Raw genomic sequence first — 14,117 nt, forward strand, 5'->3', positions numbered from 1 at the left:
CACCACAAGCCTGGCAGTGTGCAAGTAGCCCAGACAGGGACCACACCACTCCACAGTGAGTCCTGCCCCTGAGAGTGGGGAAGATAAGGTACACACCAGTCTGACTGTGGCCCCAGTGGTGGGCTGGGGACAATATCTGGTTTGACTGCAACCCCTCCCACCAACACAAGTTACTCCGGACCCCACAGGGGAAGTGCCCTGCAGTTTGGAGCCACCACAGGACTACCCAAGATGATGAAACAGAAGAATTCTCTGCAAAAGAAACTCCAAGAAGTAGCGACAGCTAACGAATTGATCAAAAACGATTTAAGCAATATAACGAAACAAGAATTTAGGATAATAGTCATAAAATTAATCGCTGGGCTTGAAAAAAGCATAGAGGACAGCAGAGAATCTATTGCTACAGAGATCAAGGGACTAAGAAATAATCATGAGGAGCTAAAAAATGCTATAAATGAGGTGCAAAATAAAATGGAGGCAACCACAGCTCGGATTGAAGAGGCAGAGGAGAGAATAGGTGAATTAGAAGATAAAATTATGGAAAAAGAGGAAGCTGAGAAAAAGAGAGATGAAAAAATCCAGGAGTATGAGGGGAGAATTAGAGAACTAAGTGTTGCAATGAAACGCAACAATATGCATATCATAGGAATTCCAGAAGAGGAAGAGAGAGAGAAAGGGGCTGAAGGTGTACTTAAACAAATCATAGCTGAGAACTTCCCTGATCTGGGGAAGGAAAAAGTCCTTGAAATCCAAGAGGCACAGAGAACTCCTTTCAGACGTAACTTGAATCGATCTTTTGCATAACATAACATAGTGAAACTGGCAAAATACAAGGATAAAGAGAAAATTCTGAAAGCAGCTAGGGATAAACACACTCTAACATATAAAGGGAGACGATAAGACTAGTGGCAGATCTATCTATTGAAACTTGGCAGGCCAGAAAGGAATGGCAGGAAATCTTCAATGTGATGAGCAGGAAAAATATGAGCAGCCCAGAATCCTTTATTCAGCAAGTCTGTCATTTAGAATAGAAGGAGAGATAAAAGTCTTCCCAAACAAACAAAAACTGAAGGAATTCATCACCACTAAACCAGCCCTACAAGAGATCCTAAGGGGGAGTCTGTGATTGAAATGTTGCAAGGATCACAAAGTACCAGAGACATCACTGCAAGCATGAAACCTACAGACATCACAATGACTCTAAACCCATATCTTTCTATAATAACACTGAATGTAAATGGACTAAATGCTCCAACCAAAAGACATAGGGTATCAGAATGGATAAAAAAACAAGACCCATCTATTTGCCATCTATAAGAGACTCATTTTAGACTTGAGGACACCTTCAGATTGAGAGTGAGGGGATGGAGAAGTATCTATCATGCTACTGGAAGTCGAAAGAAAGCTGGAGTAGCCATACTTATATCAGACAAACTAGACTTTAAAGGCTGTAACAAGAGGAGAAGGGCATTATATAATAATTATAGGGCCTATCCATCAGGAAGAGCTAACAATTATAAATGCCTATGTGCCGAATATAGGAGCCCCCAAATATATAAAACAATTACTCACAAACATAAGCAACCTTATTGATAAGAATGTGGTAATTGCAGGGGACTTTAATACTCCACTTACAGTAATGGATAGATCATCTAGACACAGGATCAATAAAGAAACAAGGGCCCTGAATGATACACTGGATCAGATGGACTTGACAGATATATTTAGAACTCTGCATCCCAAAGCAACAGAATATACTTTCTTCTCAAGTGCACATGGAACATTCTCCAAGATAGATCACATACTGGGTCACAAAACAGCCCTTCATAAGTATACAAGAATTGAGATCATACCATGCATACTTTCAGACCACAATGCTATGAAGCTTGAAATCAACCACAGGAAAAAGTCTGGAAAACCTCCAAAAGCATGGAGGTTAAAGAACACCCTACTAAAGAATGAATGGGTCAACCAGGTAATTAGAGAAGAAATTAAAAAACATATGGAAACAAATGAAAATGAAAATACAACAATCCAAATGCTTTGGGATACAGCGAAGGCAGTCCTGAGAGGAAAATACATTGCAATCCAGGCCTATCTCAAGAAACAAGAAAAATCCCAAGTACAAAATCTAACAGCATACCTAAAGGAAATAGAAGCAGAACAGCAAAGACAGCCTAAACCCAGCAGAAGAAGAGCAATAATAAAGATCAGAGCAGAAATAAACAATATAGAATCTAAAAAAACTGTAGAGCAGATCAACGAAACCGAGAGTTGGTTTTTTGAAAAAATAAACAAAATTGATAAACCTCTAGCCAGGCTTCTCAAAAAGAAAAGAGAGATGACCCAAATTGATAAGATCATGAATGAAAATGGAATTATTACAACCAATCCCTCAGAAATACAAGCAATTATCAGGGAATACTATGAAAAATTATATGCCAACAAACTGGACAACCTGGAAGAAATGGACAAATTCCTAAGCACCCACACACTTCCAAAACTCAAACGGGAATAAATAGAAAACTTGAACAGACCTATAACCAGCAAATAAATTGAATCAGTTATCAAAAATCACCCAACAAATAAAGAGTCCAGGACCAGATGGCTTCCCTGAGGAATTCTACCAGACATTTAAAGCAGAGATAATACCTATCCTTCTCAAGCTGTTCCAAAAAATAGAAAGGGAAGGAAAACTTCCAGACTCATTCTATGAAGCCAGTATTACTTTGATTCCTAAACCAGACAGAGACCCAGCAAAAAAAGAGAACTACAGGCCAATATCCCTGATGAATATAGGTGCAAAAATTCTCAATAAGATACTAGCAAATTGAATTCAACGGCATATAAAAAGAATTATTCACCATGATCAAGTGGGATTCATTCCTGGGCTGCAGGGCTGGTTCAACATTCGCAAGTCAATCAACGTGATACATCACATTAATAAAAGAAAAGATAAGAACCATAGGATCCTGTCAATCGATGCAGAAAAAGCATTTGACAAAATTCAGCATCCTTTCTTAATAAAAACACTCAAGAAAGTCAGGATAGAAGGAACATACTTAAACATCATAAAAGCCATTTCTGAAAAGCCCACAGCTAACATCATCCGCAATGGGGAAAAACTGAGAGCTTTTTCCCTGAGATCAGGAACACGACAGGGATGCCCACTCTCACCGCTGTTGTTGAACATAGTGTTGGAAGTGCTAACATCAGCAACCAGACAACAAAAGGAAATCAAAGGCATCCAAATTGGCAAAGATGAAGTCAGGCTTTCACTTTTTGCAGATGACATGATATTATACATGGAAAATCCGATAGACTCCACCAAAAGTCTGCTAGAACTGGTACATGAATTCAGCAAAGTCACAGAATACAAAATCAATGTATAGAAATCAGTTGCATTCTTATACACTAATAATGAAGCAACAGAAATACAAATAAAGAAACTGATTTATTTATTTATTTGTTTGTTTATTTACATATTTATTATATGTATGTATACATACACACATACACACACACAAGGGAATATTATTCCACCAAAGAAAAGAACGAGATTTTACCATTTGTGACAACGTGGATGGACCTAGAGGGCATTATGTTAAGTGAGGTAAGTCAGACAAGGACAAATACCATATGATCTCACTTATGTGTGGAGTCTAAAAAACAAAACAATTGAATAAACAAAACAAACAAACGGATTTATAAATACAGAGAAAAAGCTGGTGGTTGCCAGAGGGGAGGAGCAAAGTAGGTAAAGAGGTGGAGAGGCACAAACTTCCAGTTACAGAAAATAAATAAATAGACTTCAGTAGTAGGCAAATGCATTCTGCCTGTGAGAGATGCATACGAAAGCAGGAAACAGGAAAGTGTGCTCACTCACCTGGCATCCGAAATCAACACTATACATAGCAGTGCCAGAGATTGGAAAATGTGAAACCAGACAAAATATTCGTTTCTAAATATTTTGGGGGTTTTGATGGTTAGATACGGCAATTTTGGCAGTCTGGTTAAAGTCTATTTTGTTAATTAAGCCAACTGATTTTTTTTAAAAACTTCTGTTAACTCTGTCCTTTTTCTGAACCTTTAAATCTCATGGTCTCATAAAAAAATGTGAAGTTATGCAAATTAAAGACCTTCTGGTTTGCTTTCAGGGAATAAGACAAAGCTGCTTCTTCCTAAAGAAGTCATATATTTGTCCTTTTATTGGCAAAGATCTTAATTTATTAACTTACATTAATTGTGTAACTGCATGTGATTTATTTTTATATGATTGTAGAATTTTCCCTATAAATAAATTGACATAGGGGCGCCTGGGTGGCGCAGTCGGTTAAGTGTCCGACTTCAGCCAGGTCACGATCTCGCGGTCCGTGAGTTCGAGCCCCGCGTCGGGCTCTGGGCTGATGGCTCAGAGCCTGGAGCCTGTTTCTGATTCTGTGTCTCCCTCTCTCTCTGCCCCTCCCCCATTCATGCTCTGTCTCTCTCTGTCCCAAAAAAATAAATAAACGTTAAAAAAAAAAATTAAATTGACATAAAGAAATATAGCCAAAAAAATTTTAAAGCCTTTGTGAAACAGATACTCTGACTTGAAGTTTGTAAGAAATAGTCTTTTTGCCTTATACCCTGAGAATGTGGACTGTTTGGTAAACTCTTACAGAGTGAATAATTTTATTCTCTAATTACACTTATTCTATACTGAGTCAACAAGGGATGTTCACTGACTGACAGGATTCGGTGGGTCAATGGTAACAGCCCTTGGAGTCCAGGGACAAGGCCCCTCCAAAAAAAATCAGATGATACTATTTATAGAGTAATACCTTCAATTCATGTTCCCTAAGATCATAGAGCCTCACACTTCAATTTCCCAATTTCCTTTTCTCATCCTCAGCCTTGCTAAAAAACCCCATCATAAGTCTCCCCTTCTAATTCAGTACCTATTATTCTTTTTTTCCATAAAAGGTGTCTGGCTGGCTGGCTGTCTGTCTGTCTTTCCTTTCACTTCTTGTCTGTCTCATTATGTCTATTCTCCAACTTCTAACTCCATCCCCTCATGCCTTGTATCCCCTTCTACTTCTTTGTTTCTATGTTTACTTACTGAAGAATCCTCAAAGGTAAAGTCCAGCTTACAATATTCTTTTGGGACTTTTCCTTCTATGGATTTACAGAATTAGCCAGCCCTGAATCCAAAATATATTCAAAGGAGAAGTAGACAAAGAGATGAATCCTGAGCTTCCTGTGGGGGATGCATAAGCCTGGGTGTGGACATTCTCACTCTAGCCTTCTTTCATGTTTTTCTGGCTGGTTGAAACCAAAGGCCAATGGCCTGGGGGATCTATGGAGAGATTTGCTCATCGATAATAAACTGGGTCTGTCTCAGCCATGCCTCCGCTTTGATCTAGATGGTAGTGAAAACATAAACCCTTCCCGGGACAATCTCTGGCGTTTGTTGGAATTTCCTCCATTCCATGTCAGCTGAGTGACTGAATTTCAAAGACTGGGAGATGTTCAGACTGAATTAAGAGTAAATAGATCTCTCTGGTGCTTCCTGTTGGAAGACAGTCTGTGAGCAGAGGGCGATTTTACACACGGCAATTTACTCTAGGGTGAAAAAAGTCACAGTTATTTCACAAATCCCAAGGACAAAAGTAACATAGAATGCACAAATGTTTTTGTGCTTTTGTGTGGAAAGGTTAGCAAATCCCTCACGTGATAACAGCAGCCCCCAGAGGAGACGCTCCCTCCCTCCTGGTCTCAAGCTCTGAACACCCCGCACCTACTATGGGGGAAACCCTCAGATCTTTCCTTGTCACCTTGAGATTTGAGATACGAAGTTCCTCTCTTCACCCACTGTGATGCTTACATCTTCCCTTACCCATTTTGTAGTCTCTGTCACATGATGGAAGTCACTTTGAGGCTTTTCAGAGAAAATGTTCTCATCATCTGATCTGTCCAATATGCGGTCCATTTTGGTAAATTCCCTCTGCAAACTGCAAGCCACACAATCAAAACAGATGCTGTTATTATGCCTTAGGTCTATAGTTTAGGCTCGACCTAAACATCTCTAGAGGGAGAACACAGGAATCTTTCCCGGCTCCAAGGAGTACTGATTTCACCCTGTGTGAATAATGTCTACCATGGTATACTGCACAAAACAGGAATAGAGAGGCGGGATAAGTATTTGCTGACTGAATCAATAAGTGATTGAACAGTGAGATTGCAAATTCCAAAGCCATTACAGCTGTGTGCCTGCGTGCGTGCAGATGTGTGTGTAAAATAAACAAATAATAAATAAATACTCTTTTTAAAAAAGTAGAGTTGAAAAGTGTCGTGTGGTTCAAAAGACCATGCAGAATGGAGAAAGTCTGTGTTACTATCTTGATCTCTAGTTGCCTAATGTCTGCCCCACATTTACTCGTTCCTTTTTCTCCTTCCACGGAGATTCCATGCATAAACAAGCTATGTTTATGTAGATATATAAGCCTTTTTAAATATACATGAGAGGATATTATACACATTATTCTGCACCTTATATTTCTTTTTTAACAACCTCTTGGAGTCCATTTCATATTAGTACATATAGAGCTGTCTCATTTTATTTTTATTTTATTTTTAATTTTTTAAATGTTTATTAATTTTTGAGAGAGAGAGAGAGAGAGAGAGAGAGACAGAGTGCAAGCGGGGAAGGGGCGGAGAGAGGGAGACACAGAGTCCGAGGCAGGCTCTAGGCTCTGAGCTGTCAGTGCAGATCCCAACACGGGGCTTGTACCCACGAACCGTGAGATCATGCCCTGAGCCAAAGTTGGCCACTTAACCGCCTGAGCCACCCAGGCTCCCCGGGAGCTGCCTCATTTTCAAATGGTTATGTGGTACTTCATTGTGGGGCCATATACCAATTTGCTAATCAGTTCTTCATTAATGCATATGTAGATTATTTCCAATTAATTGTTAACTACAAACAGTGTTGCAGTGAATATCCCTATACATCTATGGGTCGATGTGTGTGTATGTGTACAAATATATCTATTGGATAACCCTAAAAATAGAATTGCTGGGTCAGTAGATACATATATTTTAAATTGTGACAGATTTTATCAAAGATTTTATCATAGATTTTAAGTTATGCCTTAAAGAGGTTGAATCCATTTACACTTCCAACAAAAATGATGAGAGTGCCTGTTTTCCACTCCTTTTCTACAATCATGTATTATTAAATTTTTTTCATCTTTGTCAATCCCATATGCTTAAACTGGTATCTCTTTTTAGTTTTAATCTTTTTTTTATTAGCGAGGTTGAGCATTTTTGCCTATATGTATAAAACCCATTTGTATTTCCTGTTCTAAGGTAATGTATTGAAATCCTTTGCCCATTTCCTATTGGATTACTGTTATTATCTGGAGCGTATGTGTGTGTATATGTACACACACACTCACATATACATCTGAGTGAATCGCAATACATTGTGATGGAGGTCTATGGCAGGAGTTTCCAGTCTGTGGGTTTTGAACCCTGAGGTGGGTGCATTTTACACCTACCCTGTATAGAAAGGGGTTCTGGAATCTATACAGGGAATCTAAACATTTCTATAGACTGAACAAATATTGCTTCCACAAATACTGCTTAAAGTTTCCAAAGGTATATACTACTGGTATTAATAAATTGTAAATGCATTTAAAAACATCTTTGATGTCATAATAGGTTTTTTGACACATGAGGATTCTGGGAAGTCTTTTACTTTAACACATTTCTTCCTATTCAAAAAGGTTGTTAATTGTTGGTTTATATTAGAACACATTTTTATCATGTATTAACCAATGCGTATGTTTATTTGTCTGAATATTTTGTGTTTTTTCTACTCCAGAAAGTATTGTAAATGGTTTATATATTTTCCACACGAAGATAATAAAAGCACAAAGCAAAGTATTTTTGTAAATTGAGATTAGAGCCTTAACCATTTGTATTCAACTGATGTCCACCTGGTTTATGACCATAGGCCCCTTTAGTGTCTTCCAATAAATATTCATGAGGTCAAAATTAAAAGAATTGTAGAGAAGAATGTCAACCCCACCCCTGAACTTGCAAATCTCATTGTTTGCATCCTACTGTCCCAACAAAGTCTCCAGACAGAGACTGTTCCTGAGAGCTCAGCCCTCACTTACTTCTGCATTGCACCTTCAGCCACATCCGTATTTTGGAGAAAGCCATTGTTTTTCTCAGTAAACTGTTGTTCCTTTCCAACTGTCTTCATCTGCAGAGACATCCTGTCACTTAGCTTCATAAGAGCCATTTCTTCAGCGCTGCAGGGACGATGATGGCAACAAGAGGGCTTTCTTAGCAGGATGGCAACTACATTCCCTGCACTGATACACTGATAACAGGCCTATTTCAGGAAGTTTGGTCTTAACCCCTCTCCTTCCAAAACTGGCCATCATTTATAAGGGACCCCAAAGTAAGCTCTTAGGTTTCTCTGTTCAGATATATACAGGAAAGTCTGTGTGTGTGGCTGTCCTTAGGACTTCTCTGGTTAACATGAGGGTGGTCTGAGCCTACAAATGTGTATTTTAAATCCTTGAATGAGAATATTATAGAGCAATGTATAAGAGCCAGGCTAGGGAAATGGGACCCTTGGATTTTAAAATCTCTTTTTGATCATGTATACGCACAAAAAATGGAAAAGGAGAAAGAAGGAAATAGAAATCACTGGTACTCTGGAGATGACCAGAGATACCCAAGATATCCAGACAAAACCACTCCTAATATTTTGTTGTATTTATTTTTATTTCTAAATTCGATATTTGTTTTATTCTTTTTCTGTTGTTGACAACTAGGTCATTTCTAATTTTGTAATGTCAATAATATAGTAATGAATATCCTTGCTTAGTAATTTTCAGCACATCTCTATTATTTACTTATAATACTTCCTTAGAAGTAAAGCAACTGGGTCGAGGTGTATATGCATTTTTAAGGACTTAGAAAAATATTTCCAAATTGCTTTCCAAAAGGTTGAAACAATGTACACCACCACCAGCTGTGTATGAGAAGGGGCATTTCCTTCCAGCCAGACAGGCAAGTGTTAGCAGAGGGCGGAGGAGTTAAGTGTTAGAGTAGTGAGGTAGTGGGGAAAAGAAAGGGGAGAGGAAATAGAAAGGAGGCAGAGAGATGTGAGGAAGCTTCTAGAAAGCTCATGTGAAAAGCTATAAGAAAGGATCCCTATGAAACATAACTCCCATTTATTGGCAGAAATCACAGGGATTATACCCATCACCAAAAGGATATACCTTCTTCTCTGGAGGGTATCCTGGCCCCCCAGAACCCTGAGAGACAGAAACCCTGAGGGACCGAGGGGGAATATAGGCTAATGGAAGGCAAAGGATAGCAGGGATTTTCCTAGAAGGGTGAACTATGGCTGGGATTAAGAATGGTAAGAGGAGGGGTGCCTGGGTGGCTTAGTTGGTTGGGCATCCGACCCTTGGTTTCAGCTCAGGTCATGATCTTGCTGTTCTTGAGATCAAGCACCTGTTGGGCTCTGTGCTGACAGTGTGGAGACTGCTTTGGATTCTCTCTCCCTCGCCCTCTGCCCCTCCCCCACAAGCTCGCACGCTCTCTCTCTCTCTCTCTCTCTCTCTCTCTCAAAAATGAATAAATATTAAAGAGGGGTGCCTGGGTGGCTCAGTCAGTTAAGTGTCTGACTTCGGCTCAGGTCACGATCTCATGGTTTGTCGGTTTGAGCCCCATGTCGGGCTCTGTGCTGAATGCTTGCTCAAAGCCTGGAGACTGCTTCTGATTCTGTGTCTCCTCTCTCTGCTCCCCCCACCCCACCCCGCTTGTGCTCTGTCTCATTGTCTCTCAAAAATAAATAAATATAATTAAAAAAAATTAAAGAGAAAAGAAAAAGGAATGGTAGGAGGAAAGAGGCTCTGGGAACCACAGATATTTTGGAACCATCTGGGCAGCCAACACCCTGGTCCATCACTCTGTGGCAAAACTGAGCTTTGTCCTTGACCAGTGGGGGGGATCCACAGTGGATGTGGTACAGAGGGGACCCTTGTGAAGGAGAAGCAAAGGGAAAGACTAGAACCTTTGATGTGAGGTAGCTCCATCCTTCTTAGCTTTGAGTGTGACAAAAAAGACTGAAACTTTGATCTCTTTCAGGAGGGACGCTGTGACCTGCCCAATTTCATCACAGATCCTATCTGGACAGTTTCATCTGTTTCCTGAAGGTGCTGAGCATTACTAAGGCAGTTCCTAGCTTTGAAAGATGAATGGCCATGAAATCTGCCTGGTTTCATGTCTCTTTCCTGTCCAAGAACTGGAATACTGTGCAAATAATATTTCCTGACTTTGACAATTCTTTGACATCCTAATAGTTTCCATTGGGTGATTCAAAAGAAAACCTGTTTCTCTCAATTCAAGTACCTACACCAATTCTGCATCCATACATTTTCTCTTATTTCAAATAACAGAATCCTAATGATGGCTTATGTTTGTGCAGCACCTAACAAGATTACAATGCTTTTCACATATTATCTTATTCAGTTCCTACAACAACACAGTGAGGAAGGTATTATTCCTGTTTTATGTGTCCTAAGCTCTGGGGGATGGTGTGATTTACTTAGAGTCATACAGCTGGTTAACTAGCCAAACTAAGACTCAGAATTTCCATGTCCTCACAGCTACTTATAAGGGATTTCTTCCCCACCCCAAAAGATGATCTAGCTCAGGGCTTCCGAATAAAATTTTCTGTGATGTTGGAAATCTTCTCTACACTGTTCAATACAGTAGGTCCCAGCCATCTATGTCTACTGAGCACTTGAGATGTGCTAATGCAACCGAGGAATTGAAACTTTTTTACCTAAATAAATTTAAATTCAATTAGCCATATGTGGCCAGTGGCTACCATATTGAACAACACAGATTTTCTAGCCCAGGAATCAGCAAACTATAGCCTGCAGGCCAAATCCATCCTGCCCCCTGTTTCTGTAAATAAAATTTTATTGGAACGCAGCCACACCCATTCCTTTACATATTGTCTATGACTGTTTTGTGCTGCAATGACTGAGTTGAATGGTTGCAAGAGCAATGTAAATTTGGCAAGCAAAGCCTAAAATATTTACTACCTGGCCTGCAAAACCTAAAATATTTGCGATCCTGCTCTTTACAGAAAAAGTTTGCCAATGTTTGTTCTAGACCATCACCTTCTTCTGTGATGATGGGTGTTTGCCAGAGTGAATCAACTAGATACAGTGAATAAGAGTAGAAATGGGAGCTATTAGTCAGGTTTCTTTAGCTTCAAAATAATAATAATAATAATAATAATAGTGCTTACACATGTGCAGCACCTTCAGTTTCTTAAGAACTTTCACTAAGTTGTTTCATTTGAGCCTCACATCCACCCTGTATGGTCAGGCAACCCAGGCAGATCTTATTGCTTCTATTTTTTAATTTTTTTTTAATGTTTATTTATTTTTGACAGAGAGAGAGAGACAGAGCATGAGCAGGGGAGGGCAGAGAGAGAGGGAGACGCAGAATCGAAAGCAGGCTCCAGGCTCTGAGCTGCCAGCACAGAGCCCGATGCGGGGCTCGAACTCACAGACCGCGAGATCATGACCTGAGCCAAAGTCGGACGCTCAACTGACTGAGCCCCCCAGGTGCCCCTTGCCTCTATTTTTTAGATGCAGAAACTGAGACTCAGAGATGGTCCATGATTTGCCCAAATTTTATTGCTAGAAAATGGTAGAATCAGGATTTAAACCTGCAAGTTCTGGCTACGAAGGTGGCAATTATCCTACTGTTATATGTACATTTGATGCCCAATATGTTTTTTTTTTTAATTTTTTTTTTCAACGTTTATTTATTTTTGGGACAGAGAGAGACAGAGCATGAACGGGGGAGGGGCAGAGAGAGAGGGAGACACAGAATCAGAAACAGGCTCCAGGTTCTGAGCCATCAGCCCAGAGCCCGACGCGGGGCTCGAACTCCCGGACCGCGAGATCGTGACCTGGCTGAAGTCGGACGCTTAACCGACTGCGCCACCCAGGCGCCCCGATGCCCAATATGTTTTGATGGGTTACTTAATAACCTTCTCATCTCAAAAACAAGCTATCTTTTGAAGCTAACTTTTTTTTTAGTAATCTCTACACCTAGTGTGGGTCTTGGACTCAAGACCTCCAGATCAAGAGTCACATTGTGCTACTGATCAAGCCAGCCAGGCACCCCTGAAACTAACTCTTGACGAGTTATGTAGTGTAGGTCCTCATTACTCACGGTGTGGTTTGCACACCTGCAGTATCAGCACCACCTGGGAGCTTGCTAAACATGCAGAATCTCAGGTCCTACCCTGTCTCACTGAATCAGCGTCTGCATTTCACAAGATCCCAGGTGATTCATATATGTATGAAAGTTTGAAAATATTACACTCTAGACCATTGAAACGAGAATCCCTCTTCTCCTCCCTACACCCGATCTCTTCATTGCTATGTGTTTATACCTTTGGTCTCTAGGGCTGTTTGGTACAACTGGAATGAATCCCTCCTCCTTCCCCCAGCCTCACCAAAACCTTTAACATTATAAATTTGGAGAACCATTAATCAAAAGAAACAGATCAACTATTTTAAAGGACAGCTGATGAGATCTCTAACTTACATTTTGTGGGGGATTTTCTCCAGGCCTGACCACTCAGATTGCCCTCTTCAGTTTCTGCTAACCAGACAATTTGGGGTCCCAGGAATTTTAAAGCATGGTTCCAATAATCAAGGATTTGATGTCAAGGCTCCTGGCAAGGTTGTGACGAGACGGTACAGCTGTGAAATAGTATATACCTGCTAATATCCTTGTTCTTCAATCCGGTAATCACAAAATTCTCTCAATTCAGTGGGGTAGACTGGGGACAGTTAAGTTTCCCTGAAAAGTTCTGGTGAGGCCAGATCCACCTTTCCCCTAGAAGAGGCCATTTGTGAGAGCTACACACCTAGGCAGGCGAGTTTGCAGTTGGACTTTTCCTCTCTGACATTCCGCACGGAATGCGGCATGTGCAACCCTTCAACCCCCTCTCACAAAGTTCCAGGTATACAGAGCTCGCCTGCTTTCTTTTAACTTAATCTCCAGCTAATCTCCCAGCTTCCTTGCTTTTGCTAACTATTGGAAACTAAATTCAGCCCTCTGTCCATCTGTCTACGGACACGATGCTCTGGGATGCCTTTCCAGCCTCGGATGCTTCTGCCATGCCTGCTCCTTTCACCTCCTTGTCTGAATAAGACACTTAAGTAAAATCTTCTACAACAGAGGACATGACTTCTCCCGTTTCCCTCCCACTTAGCAGGAACGAGGAAGCAGTTGATCTTGCGAGCCAGGGCTACTCCTATTTGGTGGCTCCGTCACCTCTTTGCATTTGAAATCCATACTTCCTCTTACCATTCTCTACAACCCACTTTCACTTCTTCTATGACTTCAGTGCCAAATGTACATTTCCCTTGGTACCTCATCTTCTCCCATCATTCTTGAGGAACTCAGCACCCACTGGAAGGGCCTAACGTGCTGACTTCAGGGATCTGAAGCCCCCAACTCTTAAAACTTTCCTCTACAACCACCAAAATTATTCAGCAGCATGGAGATACAAATTTTTATAGGCATGAACTTTAGAATTAGATCAGTGTTTCAAACCTGGCTTTGCCATTCATTAGCTATTTGGCTTGTGGCAGAATTTAATTTCTTTGTCTGAAAAAATGTTTTGGATAATACCTGCCTAATTGGTTTGTCAAGAAGATTAAGGCAATCATTTGAGGAGGGAGTTTAGGGTATTGTGGATGGCTGTTAGTCCTCTGGCCAGAATGTAGGCTCCATGAAGACGGGGATGTTTGTGTGCTTTGTGGACAACTGTACCCCAGCACTAGGAGTGGCTGGCATTAGGCACTCAAAAAATGTTTGTCAAAGCAATGGGATAATGTATATATGGTAGCCATGTTTTCTATGTCAATATTTTAGGTCTGGTCATCACCCTGAATATTTCCTCAGCTAAAAGCTCAAGGTACATGTCCCAACTTTCTCCTAGACTTTCCTATGCTCTCTACCTAATTAGAAACCCAGACTCCAGGAGTGCCTGGATGGTTCAGTCAGGTCAG

At 40.5% G+C, this 14,117-nt stretch overlaps 1 protein-coding gene across 3 annotated transcripts in view; it reads right to left on the bottom strand.

The window, feature by feature from the left end:
- Nucleotides 1-12,999, bottom strand: part of SMCO2 (single-pass membrane protein with coiled-coil domains 2) — a 34,297-nt gene extending 21,298 nt beyond the window's left edge. Inside the window, exons 1-3 of one of the 3 annotated variants that reach the window (XM_040488582.1) lie at nucleotides 12,819-12,999; nucleotides 8,160-8,297; nucleotides 5,876-5,990 (exon numbers count right to left, since the gene is read on the bottom strand). In XM_040488582.1, the coding sequence (XP_040344516.1) occupies nucleotides 5,876-5,990; nucleotides 8,160-8,287 (243 nt within the window). In that variant the 5' untranslated portion in view covers nucleotides 8,288-8,297; nucleotides 12,819-12,999. Of the gene's footprint in view, nucleotides 1-5,875; nucleotides 5,991-8,159; nucleotides 8,298-12,642 lie in introns of all 3 variants that reach the window. The other 2 variants (XM_040488581.1, XM_040488583.1) reach the window with 2 other exon arrangements.
- Nucleotides 13,000-14,117: the final 1,118 nt, after the last annotated feature.

The sequence above is a fragment of the Herpailurus yagouaroundi genome, unplaced genomic scaffold, assembly GCF_014898765.1.
Source record: "Herpailurus yagouaroundi ecotype Mexico unplaced genomic scaffold, PumYag 166, whole genome shotgun sequence".
In the NCBI taxonomy this organism is placed as follows: Eukaryota; Metazoa; Chordata; class Mammalia; order Carnivora; family Felidae; genus Herpailurus; species Herpailurus yagouaroundi.